Below are 19937 nucleotides of genomic sequence, written 5' to 3'. Positions count from 1 at the left end.
TAAAGGAAAAATATCATTGAGCTCTAGTTTTAAAAACAGCACAATATAAAAACACTTATATGCTATATTAAGACTTATATCTACAGTACACTCAAAGGTCTGTTGAGATCAACATGGCCGTTCTGCAGTGTTCAACATAATAAACAGAAGAGTTTCTCCTGACAGTAAAATTGTTCAAAGACACTTTTTTCGTTTTTTTCTAAAGCTCCACTTGTTCCCATGAAGACACTGTGCTATATACATGTACATATGTATTTTTTTTTTCCATTTTCAGATACATGTACATGGAATTTGTTTTTAAAAACTTGATATCTGAAGAAAATCTAATCGTTCACATCGAATGAATATGTTTTCAAAAACCTGATATCTGAAGAAAATCTAATCGTTCACATCCAATGAATATGTTTTCAAAAACCTGATATCTGAAGAAAATCTAATCGTTCACATCGAATGAATATGTTTTCAAAAACCTGATATCTGAAGAAAATGTAATCATTCACATCGAATGAATATGTTTTCAAAAACCTGATATCTGAAGAAAATCTAATCGTTCACATCGAATGAATTTGTTTTCAAAAACCTGATATCTGAAGAAAATCTTATCGTTCACATCGAATGAATTTGTTTTCAAAAACCTGATATCTGAGGAAAATCTTAAATGTTTCACACAGTATTGTCTTTGAAAATACAGTCATTGTTGATAACTTTAAAACTATTAGACTAGAATCTTATCTAATATATATGTAATAAATGAATATCATTTATTGTTTTCCTAACACACTAAGAGATATATCACAAAATACTAACATACGTCCCCTAACATTGTCACCCTTACCCTGATGACGGCTGGAGATTCTACCCATATGATCAGTGCAGACCAAAAACAGCCAGCACATCTGTGCCATCTGATATATAGTCTGCACTGTTCGCTTTTTAGTTTGTACTTATTTTGAAAATTTTCCCTTAAAATGATGAATGGTTTTGCCCAAATTGATAGATGGATCAGTCCATTTAGGATATTTAGGGTAAGGGTTTAAAAAAAGACACAGAAAAGTTGATATATAGATGTTCTGCTATAACTTAAGTCTGAATATCACGAAAAAACTAGTCTATCCTTCCTTCAGAATTGTCCCCAGCTCTCCAGAGTCGTTGAGTTCCTGAAATTACAAAAAAAGTATCACAGTTTAAATGTTAAAGGCACATTATGCCTCAGAAACAAGAATTTTCTCCTTCCATAGAAAGAGCAAACATGAACTTTATAACATGTTTGGTGTTTATCAGACCAAATTTTGGATTATTTGTCATAGAAAAATAATTGTCATGTATACAAAGTAATAATTGAGCCATGTCATGACAAAACCAAGGTAATGCGTTTGCGACCAGCATGGATCCAGACCAGTCTGCGCATCCCTGCAGTTCAGGATCAATGCTGTTCACTATCAGTTTCTCTACTTGTAATAGGGTTTGTAAGCGAACAGCATGGATCCTGATCAGACTGCGCGGATGCGCAGCTGGTCTGGATCCATGCTGGTCGCAAATGCATTATGTTGGTTTTGTCGTGACGCGGCTCATATAATGACTTCTATACAACATACCAAATCACTATAAATTTACTTATTGCCAAATGCCAAAAAGCAACAGAAGCAAACAATGATACACTTTTGACTCAAGGGGCACAATTTATGTAACTCTTCTGGAGTTCCAATCCCAAGCGCCTAATCTTTAGAACATGTGGTTTCTTACTTTCTTTTTTTTCCCTTTTTTTGCTTGCTTTTATGTCACACCAACACAGTATAGGTAATAAAGCAACATACTAGTTTTACTGGTAGAGGAAGACCTATGGTGCACTCCCGTGCATTATGTCAGGCACTGAGTAGAACCACCAATATTCTGTAAGGTAGATGGTGAACTTCCTCACATGAAGAATCCATGTCCCTATTTGGATTCAGACCCACAGGGTGAGGGGCAAGTGGTTTGAAGGCAACAATCTTAATCATGACGTGTTTTACAGAACAGCAGTATTCAATGTGTTTAATTCTTAAAAAACAAAGTGGCCCTCAGTGCACGGCTATGTGTAACTGAATGGGAACTTGTAATGTTTTTAAAAAACAACAACAAAAACAAGAGGGCCATGATGGCCCTGAGGTCGCTCACCTGTATATAGCCCCCCCCCCCCCCCCCATGGGCCAATTTTTACCCAAGGGCTTTTATTTGTTTATTTGAACAGACTTGGTAGACACCCATAAGAAGATGTTTCATGCTAAACATCTAAGTTCTAGCTCATTGGGTTTTTTAAAAGAAGATTTTTTAAGTTTTTACTATACACATATAGTTAAAAACAATGACACCCCTGGGGCAGGGCCAGTTTTGACCCCAGGGCTTTTATTTGAACAAACTTTGTAGATATTTACTTAAAGATGTTTCATGCTTAATATCTAAACTCTAGCTATTTGGGTTTTTTCAAAGAAGATTTTTAAGTTTTTGCTATACACATATAAGGAAAATCAATGACCCCCGGGGCGGGGCCAGTTTTGAGCCCAGGGCTTTTATTTGAACATACTTGGTAGACACCCATTAGAACATGTTTCATGCTAAATATCTTAGCTCTAGCTCTTTGGGTTCTTTAAAATAAAGATTTTTTAAGTTTTTACTATATGCATATAGGGAAAATCAATGACCCCCTGGGGCGGGGCCAATTTTGACCCCAGGGCTTTTATTTGAACAGACTTGGTAGACACCCATAAGAAGATGTTTCATGCTAAACATCTAAGTTCTAGCTCATTGGGTTTTTTAAAAGAAGATTTTTTAAGTTTTTACTATACACATATAGTTAAAAACAATGACACCCCTGGGGCAGGGCCAGTTTTGACCCCAGGGCTTTTATTTGAACAAACTTTGTAGATATTTACTTAAAGATGTTTCATGCTTAATATCTAAACTCTAGCTATTTGGGTTTTTTCAAAGAAGATTTTTAAGTTTTTGCTATACACATATAAGGAAAATCAATGACCCCCGGGGCGGGGCCAGTTTTGAGCCCAGGGCTTTTATTTGAACATACTTGGTAGACACCCATTAGAACATGTTTCATGCTAAATATCTTAGCTCTAGCTCTTTGGGTTCTTTAAAATAAAGATTTTTTAAGTTTTTACTATATGCATATAGGGAAAATCAATGACCCCCTGGGGCGGGGCCAATTTTGACCCCAGGGCTTTTATTTGAACAAACTTGGTAGACATTCACTAGAAGATGTTTCATGCCAAATATCTAAGCTCTAGCTCTTACGGTTCTTTAGAAGAAGACTTTTTAAGTTTTTACTATATGCATATAGGGAAAATCAATGACCCCCCGGGGCGGGGCCAATTTTGACCCCAGGGCTTTTATTTGAACAAACTTGGTAGACACTCACTAGAAGATGTTTCATGCCAAATATCTTAGCTCTAGCTCTTTGGGTTCTTTAAAAGAAGATTTTTTAAGTTTTTACTATATGCATATAGGGAAAATCTATGACCCCCTGGGGCAGGGCCAATTTTGACCCCAGGGCTTTTATTTGAACAAACTTGGTAGACACTCACTAGAAGATGTTTCATGCCAAATATCTTAGCTCTAGCTCTTTGGGTTCTTTAAAAGAAGATTTTTTAAGTTTTTACTATATGCATATAGGGAAAATCAATAACCCCCTGGGGCGGGGCCAATTTTGACCCCAGGGCTTTTATTTGATCAAACTTGGTAGACACTCATTAGAAGATGTTTCATGCCAAATATCTAAGCTCTAGCTCTTAGGGTTGTTTAAAAGAAGATATTTAAAGATTTTTCTTTCGGTTGCCATGGCAACCAGAGTTCTGCATGGAATTAAATTCTTTGAACAATTTTTAAAGGTGACCACCAAAGGAACATTCCTGTGAAGTTTGGATGAAATTGGCTCAGTGGTTTATGAGGAGATGTCATTTAAAGCAAAAGTTTACGGCCGGACGCTGGATGGACGGACGCCGGACGAAAAGCGATCACAAAAGCTCACCCTGTCACTTTGTGACAGGTGAGCTAAAAACAAGAGCTGTCCGTAAGACAGCGCGCTCGACTTTTTTATTGCTTGCCAATAAAAAAAGTTTTTGCAGTAAAAGGCAATACAAGAATCTCTGTATTTTTAAAGTGGACAATGGCCATGAGCATTAAGATATTTAGTGAAGAATTATTTTACTGAATTCTCCTGGACATGTTTGGGAATCATGATTGTAAACAAGTATTCCAACTTTCAAATTAATATCTCAAACAGTTCAGTCAAAAAGTGGACTGGTACTAAAAACTTAACCAAGATTCTAAGTCGATAAAAGGCCTTAATTTTTAAAACAAATCCTTGACAGAGTTACCTTCTCTTGCGTACAGATGGGGGTAATGATGTGAAATAGCATTAAAAGTTTCAAAGCAATATCTCAAAGGGTTAAGGCAATAAGTGGATTTTACCCATATTCAATGTATTTTCTAAGTCAAAAAGGGGCATAATTCTGTCAAAAACCTTGACAGAGTTATGTCCTCTTGTCTGTTGATGAAGGTCGTGATGGTAAACAAGTATGGTCAGTTTCAAAGCAATACCTCCAATGGTTTTGAAATAAAGTGAGGTGGTACAAAAAACTTAACCAAGCTCAATACACTTTCTAAGTCAAAAAAGGGCCATAATTCTGTCAAAAACCTTGACAGAGTTATGTACTCTTGTCTGTAGATGGAGGTTATGATGGTGAACAAGTATGGTAAGTTTCAAAGCCATACTTGTAATACTTCTGAAATAAAGTGGGGTGGTACGAAAAACTTAACCAAGGTGTGACGCCAACGCCGACGCTAACGCCGACGCCGGGGCGAGTAGGATAGCTCCCCTTTTCATAGAAAAGTCGAGCTAAAAAGTTTTTGCAGTAAAAGGCAATACAAGAATCTCTGTATTTTTAAAGTGAACAATGGCCATGAGCATTAAGATATTTAGTGAAGAATTATTTTACTGAATTGTGTAACTTGTCCACCAATCAAATAGGCGAGATAAAATGTGAAATATGCATATACTACTGATTTTAATTTCAAGTACAAAAAGAGAAAAATAACTAGTTGTTTGATACCCTTGAATATTACAGCAATGTTTATATGACATAATTTATGGTAAAGTGAACAAGTGGATAGGAATGAATTTTTTTAGATTTTTTAAGTTTTTTAGTGCTTGCCTATAATACAAAACATTGACAGTTAAGGGCCATAATTCAAATAAAATCTTTGACAGAATTACCTTCTCCTGGACATGTTTGGGAATCATGATTGTAAACAAGTATTCCAACTTTCAAATTAATATCTCAAACAGTTCAGTCAAAAAGTGGACTGGTACTAAAAACTTAACCAAGATTCTAAGTCGATAAAAGGCCTTAATTTTTAAAACAAATCCTTGACAGAGTTACCTTCTTTTGCGTACAGATGGGGGTAATGATGTGAAATAGCATTAAAAGTTTCAAAGCAATATCTCAAAGGGTTAAGGCAATAAGTGGATTTTACCCATATTCAATGTATTTTCTAAGTCAAAAAGGGGCATAATTCTGTCAAAAACCTTGACAGAGTTATGTCCTCTTGTCTGTTGATGAAGGTCGTGATGGTAAACAAGTATGGTCAGTTTCAAAGCAATACCTCCAATGGTTTTGAAATAAAGTGAGGTGGTACAAAAAACTTAACCAAGCTCAATACACTTTCTAAGTCAAAAAAGGGCCATAATTCTGTCAAAAACCTTGACAGAGTTATGTACTCTTGTCTGTAGATGGAGGTTATGATGGTGAACAAGTATGGTAAGTTTCAAAGCCATACTTGTAATACTTCTGAAATAAAGTGGGGTGGTACGAAAAACTTAACCAAGGTGTGACGCCAACGCCGACGCTAACGCCGACGCCGGGGCGAGTAGGATAGCTCCCCTTTTCATAGAAAAGTCGAGCTAACAACATTAAACTATGCAAAAACCTCTCAAGAATCAAGCAGTACACTGCAATGTTTATTAACCTACCTTCATTATGTCAAGGCCACCCACTAGTTCACCTTTCACATATAACTGAGGATATGTTGGCCAGTTGGAGTATTTTTTAAGATTCTGCCTCACATCTTCATCAGAAAGAATATCAAATGTTTTATACTCCACACTAAAAAATACGAAAAAAGTCAACATCAAACAAGAGGGTCATAATCAAAACATGATTCAGGAAATTTTCGTTGGTGGATAATACATTTGTTGGATATATGATATGATGACTTTTCAGCTTTACTGGTAGAAGAAAACCTGTGGTGCCTCTTTGTGAATTATTTCAGACATGAGCAGGCACTGGCACCAGAGTAGAACCATTCAATAGCTATCTAGATAGCTTCCCTCATACGAAAAAATCTCAAACTTTTTTTGGTTTGTTTGGTTTGAAATCACACTCACATTGTTATGGTCATATTGCCCTTCTGTGTATTATTAAGGGCAGGAGCCTAGAACTAACTAGAGCCATTAATCTTCTATTCACCAGAGAGATGGCTTCGTCAAATAATATAAAAGCCAAATGGAGCTTAATGGAACGACTAAAATTCTGTAATATTAAAATTAACTTTAGTTACCTAGAATCGTTTAACATGGCAATAGCCTGCTTGCTGAATCCACACCTCGGCATTTCACGATCTCCCTTCATAAACAACATCACTGGTGATGTATTTATCAGACCTTTTAACCTACAATGTTTAAAACAGTCATGTTAAGTCAAAGATTCGCTGACCTGATTCTCTGAGAACAGCTCTGGAAAAACTTTGTACATACATTTATAATTGACCTTTTTCTTGCTGAAACCCGGCTCAGCCTTTGCCACTAGAATAGAGGGAGGCCAGTCTGCATATCTGTGAAGTCTGACCAAGCTCTATACTGTTGGCTGACTCCAAATTTTTGTCTTTATATCCACTAGATTGATAATGGACAGTTCCAATTTCTTTTTTTTGGTTGGCTTTTACCCAAACATCTGGGAATGATAACAAATTGCGTCAACTTTTTATCTGACTATTGTCTAACAGCGATGGTTTTGTTTTGACCCAGCTGAAGATTCATATATCATATGAGCCGCACCATGACAAAACCAACATAATGGGTTTGCGACCAGCATGGATCCAGACCAGCCTGCGCATCCGCGCAGTCTGATCAGGATCCATGCTGTTCGCTTACAAACCCTATAACAAGTAGAGAAACTGATAGCGAACAGCATCGATCATGATCAGACTGCACGGATGTGCAGGCTGGTCTGGATCCATGCTGTCGCAAACCCATTATGTTATGTTTTATCGTGACGTGGCTCATATATATCTAAATCACACTATGCTGATACATGTATTTAGCAAAGATTTTTTCCCCAATCATTGGCTCACAAGATGTGGCCTTTTCAAGATATTTAAAAAAAAAAAAAAAAAAAAAAAAAATTAAAGTCCTTCCACTTCCTTGAGAGGACTGGTGCATGTTTTATCTATTTAAAAAATCTTTGTTTGGTTTTAAGGTGCACCAACACAATTAAGGCCAGATGGAGCTGAAACAGGAATGATGATTTTTGTCTAACCTCTGGTGTTACAAACTTAAAACAATACCAGGGACAAAACCACCTCAGCTGCTGGAGCTCAGGGACCCATAGACTCCAGTTACTCTAACTGATAATTTAAGTCACCCCTTTCAATCACACAGTGATAACTGCCTCTAACTTGATCCTTAAAGGTCGAAGAGGAGACACTGTTTCATGCTTAAAAATATGTAAATAATTTTCTGAAATAAATTAAGATTTATTTTTAAATATCAAAAGATATACCTGTCTTCTATGGAGGTTTGTGTTGGAAGTTGTGACTCTAGTTCCCCTGATTCTGCCAGCTCTTTCACAATATCTAAACCTCCAAGTAACTCTCCCTTAGCATATAACTGTGGATAGGTAGGCCAGTTTGAGAATGTCTTCAAACCTGAATAATAACAACAGTTTATTATATACTTATAAATGAATATTGAGAAATATTGATGAAATAAAATGTGTAAAATGAACAAATATTTCAGCTTAAAAGTAAACACTTTAAAGAACAGTGTCACGCATTTACAATGGACCCCGATAAAACATCTTGGATGCTCTAACAAATAGTGTTTGGCTGTTATAAATAGTCCATCAAAATATAGTCACAGAAAAAATAAATAGTGCAACCAAAAATTGGTTTTTAAGTTTTTAAAGGTAAACGTCATCAGTTACTGCATCTGGCACAGTAAACATCATCAGTTTATACAGCAGGCAGTTGCAAAGCATCATCATCAGCTCTGAAGATAACAATTATGTAAACGTCCAAAATGAACAGTCACTTGCAAATAAATGACAGCTTGAGTAATTTTTACTGGCATTATTAGATTTTAACTGGCATTTTGCCAGTATGCCAACTTAAATTCAAACCCTGATGTATGTCACTTTAATATTTAAAGCTGCATGCCTTAATATGGGCCAAACTATTATAAGAAAATCAAACTTGAGAAAAATGCACTAAGATTTTTAAGATAAGTAAAGAGATTCAAGATTTAAGTAATAAGTTACATGGTACGTGTGATTAATGACCGATTTTGCAGAATTTATCACCATATTTTTACTGCATGACTTATGCAGTAAGAGCCATTTTTTGCATATTTTGACCTCATTTTGGGAATTAAGGAAACAAGAATGGTGACCCCAATTTTTTTTTTTGCTTAAAATGTTTCTGTTATTATATTCTAACAACATGCCAAGTTTAAAGAAATTCTATTAAACAATTTTCATTTTGCCTAAATGTCTATTATGAAAACTCCCGAAAACGACCTAAACATTGATTGAAACTGCTGTCTGCAATGTGTAAAATACTTTCGTTGTTCCCTTCACAATATTTTAATTTTAAATTCATTTTTCATTTTTTTCATGAAAAGTTAGCATGAATCTAGATCCAAGGCGAAATGCTTCAAACACACTGTACTCATATTAATATACATGTTCTATATAGTCAGAAATGCAGATTATCAAATAATTTCTATAACTAACCCGCAAATATTTTTTACAGATAAATCTTATGCCTAATCATAACTTTATCATAATCTTGATACAAACCCTTCCCACAATCCTTAACCCCAACTAAAACCACAAGTCAAAGGTTAAATTTCAAAAGAGCAATATATCTGATGCACCTCATGCATGTGACATGTAAGAAGTATCATTAAAATTTACAGTTGAAGTGTCTCATAATCTGCCAAGTTTATTACGAAAATTAACCATTTGCAAAACCTCTGCTCTAGATAGGTATGAAAATTAATATGAAATTTTATCACCTTCAGGCCCAAATATAGACAATGAATGAAAAGAAGGACACAGTGTTGAGAAAAAACAATGCAAAATCAAACTCCATACACTTTCAGATGGACAAAGTATCAAAAAGATGACTGTATTTGCTTACACACCTGAGTAATCTAAAAACATCATAACTTATCAGGCTATGGGTCAAACATGTGCCGACAATTATTGTAATAAAACGTGATGAGTAGGTGATAGGTTTATTGGTTAAACAGTTGCTAAAGTGATTTATCAGTTACATCTCCTTACTAATTACTATAACATAAAATTAAATCAAGTCACAATAATTCTATTCATAAGTGTTAATTTGCTGTCAGCCTTGATAGGTCAGTGTAAGCATTGTATAAAATTATTGCTGGATAAACACAATTGTATATACATGTAGTTCACATCTTATGATGAGGAATATATTCATTATCCAGGTCAAAAACTGTTGTACTTCTCTTCAACGGGTTCAAGGTTTTTTCTCACAATGCATTACTTTAATTTTTGCAATGATTTAATAAATGCAAAGAATCATTGTCTAGGATGGCATCTTCAAACACTTAAGCACCATAACAGTGAAGAAGCCCTTATTTTCAAAGTTTTTAGAGTTTACTCTTCAATATTTTTTTTTGTTAACTTTCATTTGGAATTTTTTTCTGTGGCCTAGGAAAATCATATACAATTTTCAATTAGGAATACAAACTGAATATCTATCTATATCTATAAAATAAGCCAAAAAAAAAATCCTTGCCATCATTAATATATTTTCCTTATCTTACCTGAACATTACTATTAAATTTACCTTGTCTGACCTCTTCATCCTGTAGGATGTCAAATGAGCCAAATTTTACTTTTGCATCATTTAATATCTGTACAATCTGGCGGCTGAATCCTGAAAAAATATATATTTTGTTTTTTTTTCACTGTGTTGAAAAAATGCAGACAATATGCAATCCCCATGAGTGCAAGTTAAAATTTTCAGAAAACCTAAAAACCCTGGCCCCGTGTTCACAAAGATTTAAGGATCAGGATAATGGAGAATATTTGAGTTTTAAAATTTGATCCTGATCCTTAAATCTTTGTGAACATGGGGCCAGTTGCCTCATGCAGACTAAGCGATTTATAGTGAGGACTGACTTGAACTTTTCCTTTCAAGAGGCTGAGTTTATAAGCAAAGGTGTAGAAATAAATGCTCTGCCTCTTCCATCTACTAACACAGCTGATTTCATTACTATAACGTACAGACATTTATTACAGGTTAATTGCAGTCACCTGAGGTAATCTTGACATTGTTGACACATCTGTGTGAACATTAAAGTGGTTGCCTAATAAGAAGATCTGTATCAATGTGATTATTATGTGTTTTCCTATATAAGTCTTTGTAGTCTTAATGAGCCGCAGGGCGTTGTCAATTTTGATAAAACGCCAACAATTATATTATATCATATGTTAATAACCATAAAGTATTGCTACTTGCAAGTATCTATAATCTAAGGATCTGGGCATTGTACTTTCTCAGGTGATGACTTTCCAACTCTATTACTTTGTATATAAAACTTATTCTTGGCAGTGCCATTTTTGACACAGGTGCATGAGTTGACATTAATCAAATATGTTATTTCTGAATTTATGAAACAGCAAAACAAGAACAAGCAAAATTTGGACATTTGACCTTGAAGGCCAAAGTCATTTATGGATGAAGGTTAAGGTTAGTCTGGTCTACTGAAAGGTCTTGTCCAAATGGTTGCTGTGACCAAGTATGAAGACAATACACCAAGAACTTAAAAAGTTATGATCTAGATAAAAGTTTGCAGACGGCAACGCCGCCAGGACTATAACAATACCTCTCCTTTTTTTCCAAAAAAATTGCTAAAAATAACCAACAGTAGAACAGCATGCTTGACTATTCTCCCTGCTTGATAGTAAAACAAGAGCCTAGAATGCTAGATTATGTAGAATTTTTCTAAATTCAAAAAGGGACATTATTCTGTCTTAACCAATGTCACAGTTAAGGACCTTTGATTATGGTCTCAAATAAGTGTTGTTCTTTTAACCCATTTTCCTTCAGTAGTTTTGAAAAACTAACTTGCATGCAAAAACTAGTCAAGCTAAAAACAAATTTCAGTTTTTACCGCATTTTGGTTGCTCTGGATTTCCTTTCATGAACAACATAACATCTTCAGAATTGATTAATTGTTTCAGTCTTGTGTTTAAATCCTGCAAAAGAAAACACTTTATGAGCTAATATTCCTATTACAAAATGTCAACTTTTTATCTTTTTAAAAATGATGTCATGACCCCTATTTTTGATTGTTTAATATTTCAGGAAGACTGAGGTGTCTATATTATTGTAGACATAATGATGTCCCGACTTATACTAGATGTGGTCAGTATAGACCACTGTTATTCTAAACCATGGAGTGCTTATCCAGATGCCAGCAATGCTCGGCCACTCAGAACGCTCTTCATGGACAAGTTTCCAAGGAATAGAACTTAAGAGCAATCAAGGCCGTAACAAAAATCAATTTTTGCTTGACTATTTGAAGCCTTTTAATTAACTGATTTTACATCACAGTTTGCACTGTTAAATCTTATCTAATGAGCAAAATTATGTATATGTACCACCTTCATGCGTCAATGCAGCATTAAATCAGTCATAATGACATTACATACAGCCATGCTGACTGCATTATCATGCTGCCGACAATTCTTAGAAAACCAAGCATCATTTTCAACTATTAAGATTTTCTCAAGGTAAAAATTCCAAATTTACACAGAAAATTGCTTAGTTACTAGCCAATCTTGTCTGTTAATTTAAATCCTTACAAATATGATGACAAATTGTGATAAAGTATACTATTGAAATAAACAAATAATATAGAATCAGATATTTGACTAAGACTAAATTTCACAAAATCAACATTTCTACTAAATGGCAAGGTTACATATACCAGTATGCAAATTTCTATGTTCAGTTATGTCAGACTGATATAACTTAACATACATTCTTTTTTGTAAAAATCTTCAATCCACACAATTTAATCCTTTATTTTTTTTGGTGAGGTTTAACATTGCACCAACACTGTCAAGGCCATATGGCAGCTTTCCAGCTTTCCTGGCGCAGGAAGACCTCAGGTGCATTATTTCAGGCACAAACAGGCACTTGAGAAGAACTACCAATGTTCCTTCAGCTAGCTGGATAACTTCCTCACATGAAAGAATTCAAAGTCCACGGCACAATCCAAAACCCACAGCCATGACAGGCAAGTGGTATTAAATGCTTTACGAACTTTACTGATTTTATTGTAAATGATCCTCAAACCTGTTTTGGAGGATTCGGTATATCTGGTATACTGACTGTACTTTCCGATGACAACAATTTAACTTTCTTCGTCAATTCCGCAGCATTTGCCCCGTCAAGTCTGCCTATAGTGTTACCATTCTGTAAGAATATCAAAGAATCATGATACAACATCAGCAAAGGTAGTAACTGAACCCTTCATCTACTGAACTATAAAATGGACTTGTCCAGCTTCCATCTTTGGAACTGCCGATTATTAATTTTAGGGGATATCAAGATGAAAATTTAATGCAAGTCAAACAACAGTTTAGAGCCCGGTTTTACAACATGAATATGCAGACTGGCCTTACTACATGTATATAATGATGTCAGAACGATAAACGCTTTTGGTTCCAGAAGTGTGTAACAATTAAATCTGATATCATAATATTTAAGCTAAATTAAAGCACACAGATTAGTCATTGCTTTTCAAGCAAGTGTTAAATAGCCCATAAATTAGCCTAGAGTCATCATGAAAAGAAACAACTTATGGAAAATTACATGTGCTTGAGTACGCATTTAGACTGATTTTTCTAACAAATAAGATTGGAAAATGTCAAATCAGCTCATTTCTTTTCTTTATGTTGACAGACAAAAAAACTCTCGCTTAAAGTTATTTACAATTTACGAAAGAGTACAATGTACCTTTATGAATATAAATGTTGGGACTGCGGAGATACTAAATTCCTCCGATATTTCTGGCACATCTTCTGCCTCAAGCTGAAAGTATATGACAAATTGTTTACAGAATAATGTCATTTTAAAGCATGTGACTCATCTAACCCTGAGACTATTCAGGGGATTGGTGCAAGATCATGTGACACACCAGTTTCCGGTACAATCCGGAATATCAAACTCTTTGGTAACTGTTCTGAGGAAACTTTGCAGAGCCTTGTTACAATGGGTAAAACAAGTCGGGTCGCATGCTTTAAAATGACATCAAGTTAACATCTTCATAAATATGTACACTTGCATGATTCTTTGTCAATGAATTAAGTTTTAATAAATATGCTACTTAAGTTTTGTTTGTTTGTTTCATTTTACGCCTTTTTCCATCAGTAGTTCAGTCATATAGGCGGGTATTTTCCTAACCATCGTTCCTGGAGAGTTACACCTTTACTAGACTACCTTCCTCCGTGCAAAACTACCAAAGCATCTCCCTGGGATCGAACCCACGCCAGAGAGGTAACTGGATTAGAAGTCATCGACTCTAACCCCTCCACCTCGGAGGCTGTCATATGCTTCTTAAGAGAAACAAGCTTGATACATGTATAAATTATTAATAAATATAATTTTCCGTAATTTCCTTTTGATAAATACTCAAATTTATATGTAATATGCAAGAAAAATAATCTAATTGTCTTTTAAGTTAGGAATATCCAGCTTGCAGGTAATTGTAAAGTGAAAAACCCTGCAGAGGCTTTTTACTGGCAATGAGCAAGACATTCCGGCCCTGAACCATCAGCCAGTGTTAGATTGTACGAAGATCTTGCTGCTGACCAAAACTAGACGCTTAATTGCTTAAAACTGCCAGTATTAGAATGCAAACAAGTAACTCAAGAAATTCCAATCAAAACAAACTTACTGTAAAGAAATGCGTGCTTGAAAATTGCGAGTCTTTGGCCAGTTCATTGACGACATCGTTCATCTGAGCACATTGTGGCGCCCATGTCGCTGAGAAATGTACTACACACAGATTACTGAAATAAATTTAACGTTGTTGTTGAAGAATAATTCTTTTGTTACATTTTTTATTTAAATGATATGTACAGATGTGTATGTGCCTCTTATAATCAAGTTCATTTTACCCACAACAGAGTGTATTTCTAAAGAATATTGCACCCCTTTTTAACATATAACTTATTAAGCCTGCGTATCCGCGCAGTCTGATCAGGATCCATGCTGTCCGCTATCAGTTTCTCTACTTGTAATAGGGTTTGTAAGCGAATAGCATGGATCCTGATCAGACTGCACGGAAGCGCAGGCTGGTCTAGATCCATGCTGGTCGCATACGCACTATGTTGGTTTTGTCATGGCACGGCTCATATATTCTTTCTATCTGCCTTTAGACATAGTCAGCTTCTGTGAAAGTTATATTTGATATGCTACTGTGAAAGTTATATTTTATATTATCAAAAATAATTTCACTGTCCATTGAAAAGCATGTAATATCAAGAATTTCTTATACAGCATCCTAATTTGAAACAAAGTCAATCTAACACAACATTTATCTGATACATACATCAAGTTTGTATTCCCCTTTTCCCCCCCAAATCTGGTGATTTTCCCAAAAATTTAAGAGAGAAGAGCCCCATCTACAAGTGGGGAAAAGACCTTTCATATGTTAGCCTGAGAGAGTCTCACACAGCTTCCAAACTAAAACAAAGTCAATTTAAGTCAAACATTTATCTGACATATACCAATATTACAAAATAAACATATTAAACAAGACAACCTTGAAACTTGAATTATAAACATACTTTACACCAGGTTCACTGTGTGTTATTAGACAGTTAATTGTCACTTCCACACTTTCATCATCATTAATTTTCACAGAATCAGTACAAATGTACATTTAATTTAGATTCAAGGATTAAATGCTGATAGTCCATATACTTTGCAATACAATATCATCAAAATCATCCTATACATCATGATACCTTTAGGCTCTTGTTACAAATTAACAAATAATTTGAAATCTCTTTGATTGCCATTTTTATACTTATTAACCCTTATCACTCTAAATATATAAAATGGACTTGTCCATATTTCAATCTGGACATTACCATTCAATTTTTTAAGGTAAAAATTTCGAGATAATTATGTACTGACAGATTAGCTTACATTGCAGACCATGATCAGACAGCACAAAATGATGGGCAAACTTTATGTTAATAAAGGGCCATTCATCAAATAATTCCACATAACAGTTACTGGCCTTGGATATTGACCTTGCTACATGTATTATGATCCTGAACACATATGTATTAAGAGTCGTGTTTGAGTTTAGCAGTTTTGAAGACAAAGGTTACATGCAAAAGTTCACAAAGGACCATAATTCAATTAAAATCAATGTATGAACTTTGGTTTGTGGCCTCCTATTTTTATCCGGAAGACATGTATAAGGTTTCAAGAAAATATGTTTTGAAAGTTTAACTATTACTACAATGTACTACAGTAGGACTTTTTAATTTCACAAAGGGCCTTAATTCAATCAAACTGGAGTTATGATCTACCAATTATGATCTAAAAACATGAATAAAATTACAAGCAATATTATCTCTAGTGGTTAACCGTTGATGAGAAATGACGTTGTACATGTAGATGGTTTTCTATATCACTTATGGATCTCTTCAGCAAATATGGAGCTCAAATGCAATTTTGAGCAGCAATTCCTTCATTTGTAACCAAATCTCAATAAATGTTTAAAACTAAGTCAATGAAAAGAATGTACATGTACATTTTTGAGCTATGCTCTGGAATTTGTTTTCAAGTCAATCTGATAATTTATTAAGGGAAATAACTCTAATTAAACTCCAAAAGAAAGTAGGGAAAAGCTGTCAGAGTTATTGTTCTTACACACTGCAATTCCTGTAGTATTGATGTGCTTTGTCAGTGTATTAAGTCTGCAGGAAAACTCACAAGTACTTTTGGAGTTATGCTGCAAACAAAATTGGGACTGACACATGGACAAAGAAATTTCCCCTTTTCCTTTAGTGGAATAAAATAATGTAAACAAAGAGAAATATGAACTTAAGGATTTACTTCAATAAACAGACCTAAAGTGATTATCGCAGGTTGACAACTATTATTGGCATTTTCCTAGCAGCACTGACAGACTGAAATAAACTTCACTTACCAAAACACATTTTCATTTCAAAAATAATTATTCAATGGTATTTCCAAGATCTAAATGTAATATTTAATGACTCATCTGACCATTAAATAATATGTTTATTATCAAATATTTATGTTTCTTTGGTTGTTGATTTAGGATTCTTTACATATAGCTTTTGGTTTAATGATATTTCCATGTACCTTCCAAGTTCTATGACTGTAAATAAATAATACATCCATTGCATTTCATAGCTAGTTGGCAACTCTTAAATTGTTAACATTCAGTAGTTAATTATATACAAGTTTAACTCCAGAAAAATACATAGGGGTCTATCCAGGAGATTGCCATTTTTTTTATGGTTGGTTCTAAATCAAACCAACACAGTATAGGTCCTATGGCAACTTTCCAAGAAGACCTCAGGTGCCCTACTGTGCATTATTTCAGGCACTAACGGGCACCTGAGTAGAACCACAGACTTTTCTTTAGCTAACTTCATAGCTTCCTTATATGAAAGAATCGAAAGTCCCTGTCGAGATTCAAACCCACGGCACAGCTGTGATGCGTAAGTGGTTTGAAATCAACAACGTTATCCACTTGACCACTGACACACTTCTCAACTGGAAGCTTGATAACTCCAGTTAAAATATTTAGCAGGTCAAGGGTTAAATTATAACATAAGTTAAAACAACAGTGTATATTGAAAATACTAAAATATTTACAAACTTATTATACTGCTTATATTAAAATAATCATTTGCAAACAAATATTTTAATGAAAAAGTCAATCGGCCTTAAACTTCTTGGAATAAGTAAGGACTTTAATTGTTCCAAATTTTTGGGTTTAAACTTTTACATTACACCAATACAGTGTAAGTCAAATGCAGTGTTGCATCTAGGCTGGGTGACTGAGCGATTCACACATATTTGTTGCAGATCTGACATTTCGATGAAGTCAATACGCAACAAGTTGTGCTTCTGACAATCTTTTCAACTTAATTCAGTTAATGATAATCTTCATCTTATCTTGAATGTTAAAAATAGATTTATTTACTATGTTCTCTAACCAATACAAAATAAATCTATTTTTAACATTTTTGACACAGTCTTTGATCTTCGAAGCGTTGTTGGAGTTAATATAATTGCTGCCATGATTCATGTAAAAAATATCTTTCTTGCTAATCGGCCCACAAATTTGTTTTGCTTTCTTCAACTACTGAAAGACGCTTCGATTGGTCGGTATATTCAACGCTACCGTTCATTGGCTTACTATAATAGCGACAATAACTGAGCATACCCGAAAAGCAGTATGGCCTAAATATTTACGGTACGGTTTAAACATTTACATGTACAATAGACGGTAGCAAACTTGGCAAAAGAGACCACCACTCCGCAAATTTAATTTTCTCCTCGGATTTACAGCATTCTCAAAAGTGGTTCGAAAATTGGCATCCCTGCTTAAGCCAGAAAATATCTGCATTCATTTCAAAAATATATCAGTACTTTTTTCATAGAATAAATTTTTCCGGTTTATATGGACACACAATTAAATACTTGTCTGAGTTAGTATTTTCAATGTATAATAATTATAGCATTTTGATTTTTAAGAAGACCAAATCTGGGTCGAAATGACTTGGGGCCGAGTTTGTTTAAGTCTAAGCCAAGGCCGAACTGATACTGAGAATCCTTAGAAAGGGGTAAAATACTATGCCATATTTCTTTAAATGTGTAAAATACTAGTTAATTTAGAGACCTTCCTGTATCTTTTACAGCTTTCTTAAATCCAACCGCATCAGAAATTACTTTCGGTTCTCCCATGATTTTGCAATTTTCTAAAAGTGATCTCCCTTTAATAGGCATAGTGTAATCCGCGGAATTTCCGCGGAAATCATAAGGTAAAATACGGAGTAGGTAAAAAGTTGGCCCAATATTTCTAGATATTTTAGATATCATGAGGATTTTGTGATTAATTATGAATAACTAAATAATATCTGGGACATGATGTAGGAAAATTTTTGAATACTTAAAACTCATGTTAAACACCAAACTTTTCTAATTAAAGCTCTACTGTATCCCTGTTTCTCGTATTCTCGGGGTTTCTCGTATTTTCGTGGAATAATTAAAACGGGTGGAAGCGACGCTCGCGACGTCCGTCGATATCCGAAAACATGTCTATTTAGCAGAGCATTTTCATCTCAATTATTATATACAGTACACGTTCACCTTATGCGTAACATGACCCAGTTTTAAATACATACGATTTTTATAAACTTTTAAATGAAATGTGGAGAAATATTGATGAAATAAAATGATTATTTCATTGTTCATTATTTTACTGTAAAGCTGTATTTTTCACTGCAGTGAAACAAATTTTCTGTATTTTCATCGGTGTCTTGTCCGACTCCTTTCTTCTAAGGAAGTGGCTAGCCGGACCCGTACGGCTAGCCAAAAGTTCTAGCCGTACGTGAGTCACGTACGACTAGCCTGGACACACTATATTGGCTAGCCGTACGGCACTTTTCAAAATTATATGGAAGTCGAAAATGCATATGTTATTTTGTGTCACATGGATCGAATAAATAATGATCGGAGGGGAATAAATAAATAAATAAAAAGAATATTTAAAAAAAAAACGGTGAAAAGGAAAAATGATTTAATAATGCAAACTTTCCTTAATGATGGACGATGAACAAACTTCTATACCGTCGGTATTTGACCCAATTATCAGAGCCCGACAACAATTATTTTCGGTGGGTTTTTTGGGGGTTTTTTTGTTTGGTTTTTTTTTTTGGTTTTTTTTTTTCAATTTAAAAATTAAACTTAATGAAAAAAAAAATGATTATTATCAAAATTTTGTAAACTATTTCAATTGATGTTATTTAACTGCAACCAAACGCTATTTTTTCTCGACGTCTTGTGATGACAAAGTACATACATTCTTTACTGTAGCCAACACGTCGATTAATCTCTAAAAAGTAAACATTCTTGACTAAAATCCTCGCTTAAAGTCATAATTAACACATGCACTTTCGCCTTCCATATATTTTTGAAAAGTGCCGTACGGCTAGCCAATACAGTGTGTCCTGGCTAGACGTACGTGACTCACGTACGGCTAGAACTTCTGGCTAGCCGTACAGGCCCGTACGGCTAGCCACTTCCTAAGCTTCTTCTAAATACAACCAGTACACAAAGTCAATGGCGAAACCTTTCAATTTGTAATGTCAAAAAATATAAAAAAGTATATAATAAACGAAAAAAATCTTCTTTTTTCAATAAATAAAGGATTTATTTTCATCTTGTGGTATAAAAATTATCACAGATTTCACTGTAGTGGCTACCGCCACTCATGAAATATTTACACGTATTTCATACTACTCGATGAAAATAAATCCTAAAAAAACATACATACAAACTTG

General features: G+C 34.5%; 1 protein-coding gene across 1 annotated transcript; it reads right to left on the bottom strand.

Moving 5' to 3' along the window:
- Positions 1 to 903: 903 nt before the first annotated feature.
- LOC132721748 (glutaredoxin-3-like) lies at positions 904 to 18354 on the bottom strand. Its single transcript, XM_060706115.1, has 10 exons — positions 18275 to 18354; positions 14273 to 14387; positions 13333 to 13407; positions 12670 to 12789; positions 11480 to 11564; positions 10150 to 10239; positions 7827 to 7971; positions 6607 to 6717; positions 6020 to 6152; positions 904 to 1157 (listed from the first exon to the last, which is right to left on the bottom strand). The coding sequence occupies exons 1-10, from the start codon at positions 18337 to 18339 to the stop codon at positions 1110 to 1112; spliced, it is 987 nt and encodes a 328-aa protein (XP_060562098.1). The 5' UTR covers positions 18340 to 18354; the 3' UTR covers positions 904 to 1109.
- Between the last annotated feature and the right edge of the window lie 1583 nt (positions 18355 to 19937).

Source organism: Ruditapes philippinarum, unplaced genomic scaffold (assembly GCF_026571515.1).
Source record: "Ruditapes philippinarum isolate M1 unplaced genomic scaffold, ASM2657151v2 ctg2164_1_1_1_1, whole genome shotgun sequence".
NCBI classification, from domain to species: Eukaryota; Metazoa; Mollusca; class Bivalvia; order Venerida; family Veneridae; genus Ruditapes; species Ruditapes philippinarum.
Note: the sequence above shows the minus strand (reverse complement) of the source record. Positions and strands in the feature narration are given on the sequence as shown.

What these genes read in the sequence shown, in the direction of transcription:
- LOC132721748 (XM_060706115.1), bottom strand. Translation starts at nt 18,339, where the DNA reads ATGGGAGAACCGAAAGTAATTTCTGATGCGGTTGGATTTAAGAAAGCT. An exon ending in GGATGAAGAGGTCAGACAAG is followed by an intron (nt 7,972 to 10,149) that starts GTAAATTTAATA and finishes GTTATTATTCAG; the next exon opens with GTTTGAAGACATTCTCAAAC. An exon ending in GTGGCCTTGACATAATGAAG is followed by an intron (nt 1,158 to 6,019) that starts GTAGGTTAATAA and finishes TTGTAATTTCAG; the next exon opens with GAACTCAACGACTCTGGAGA.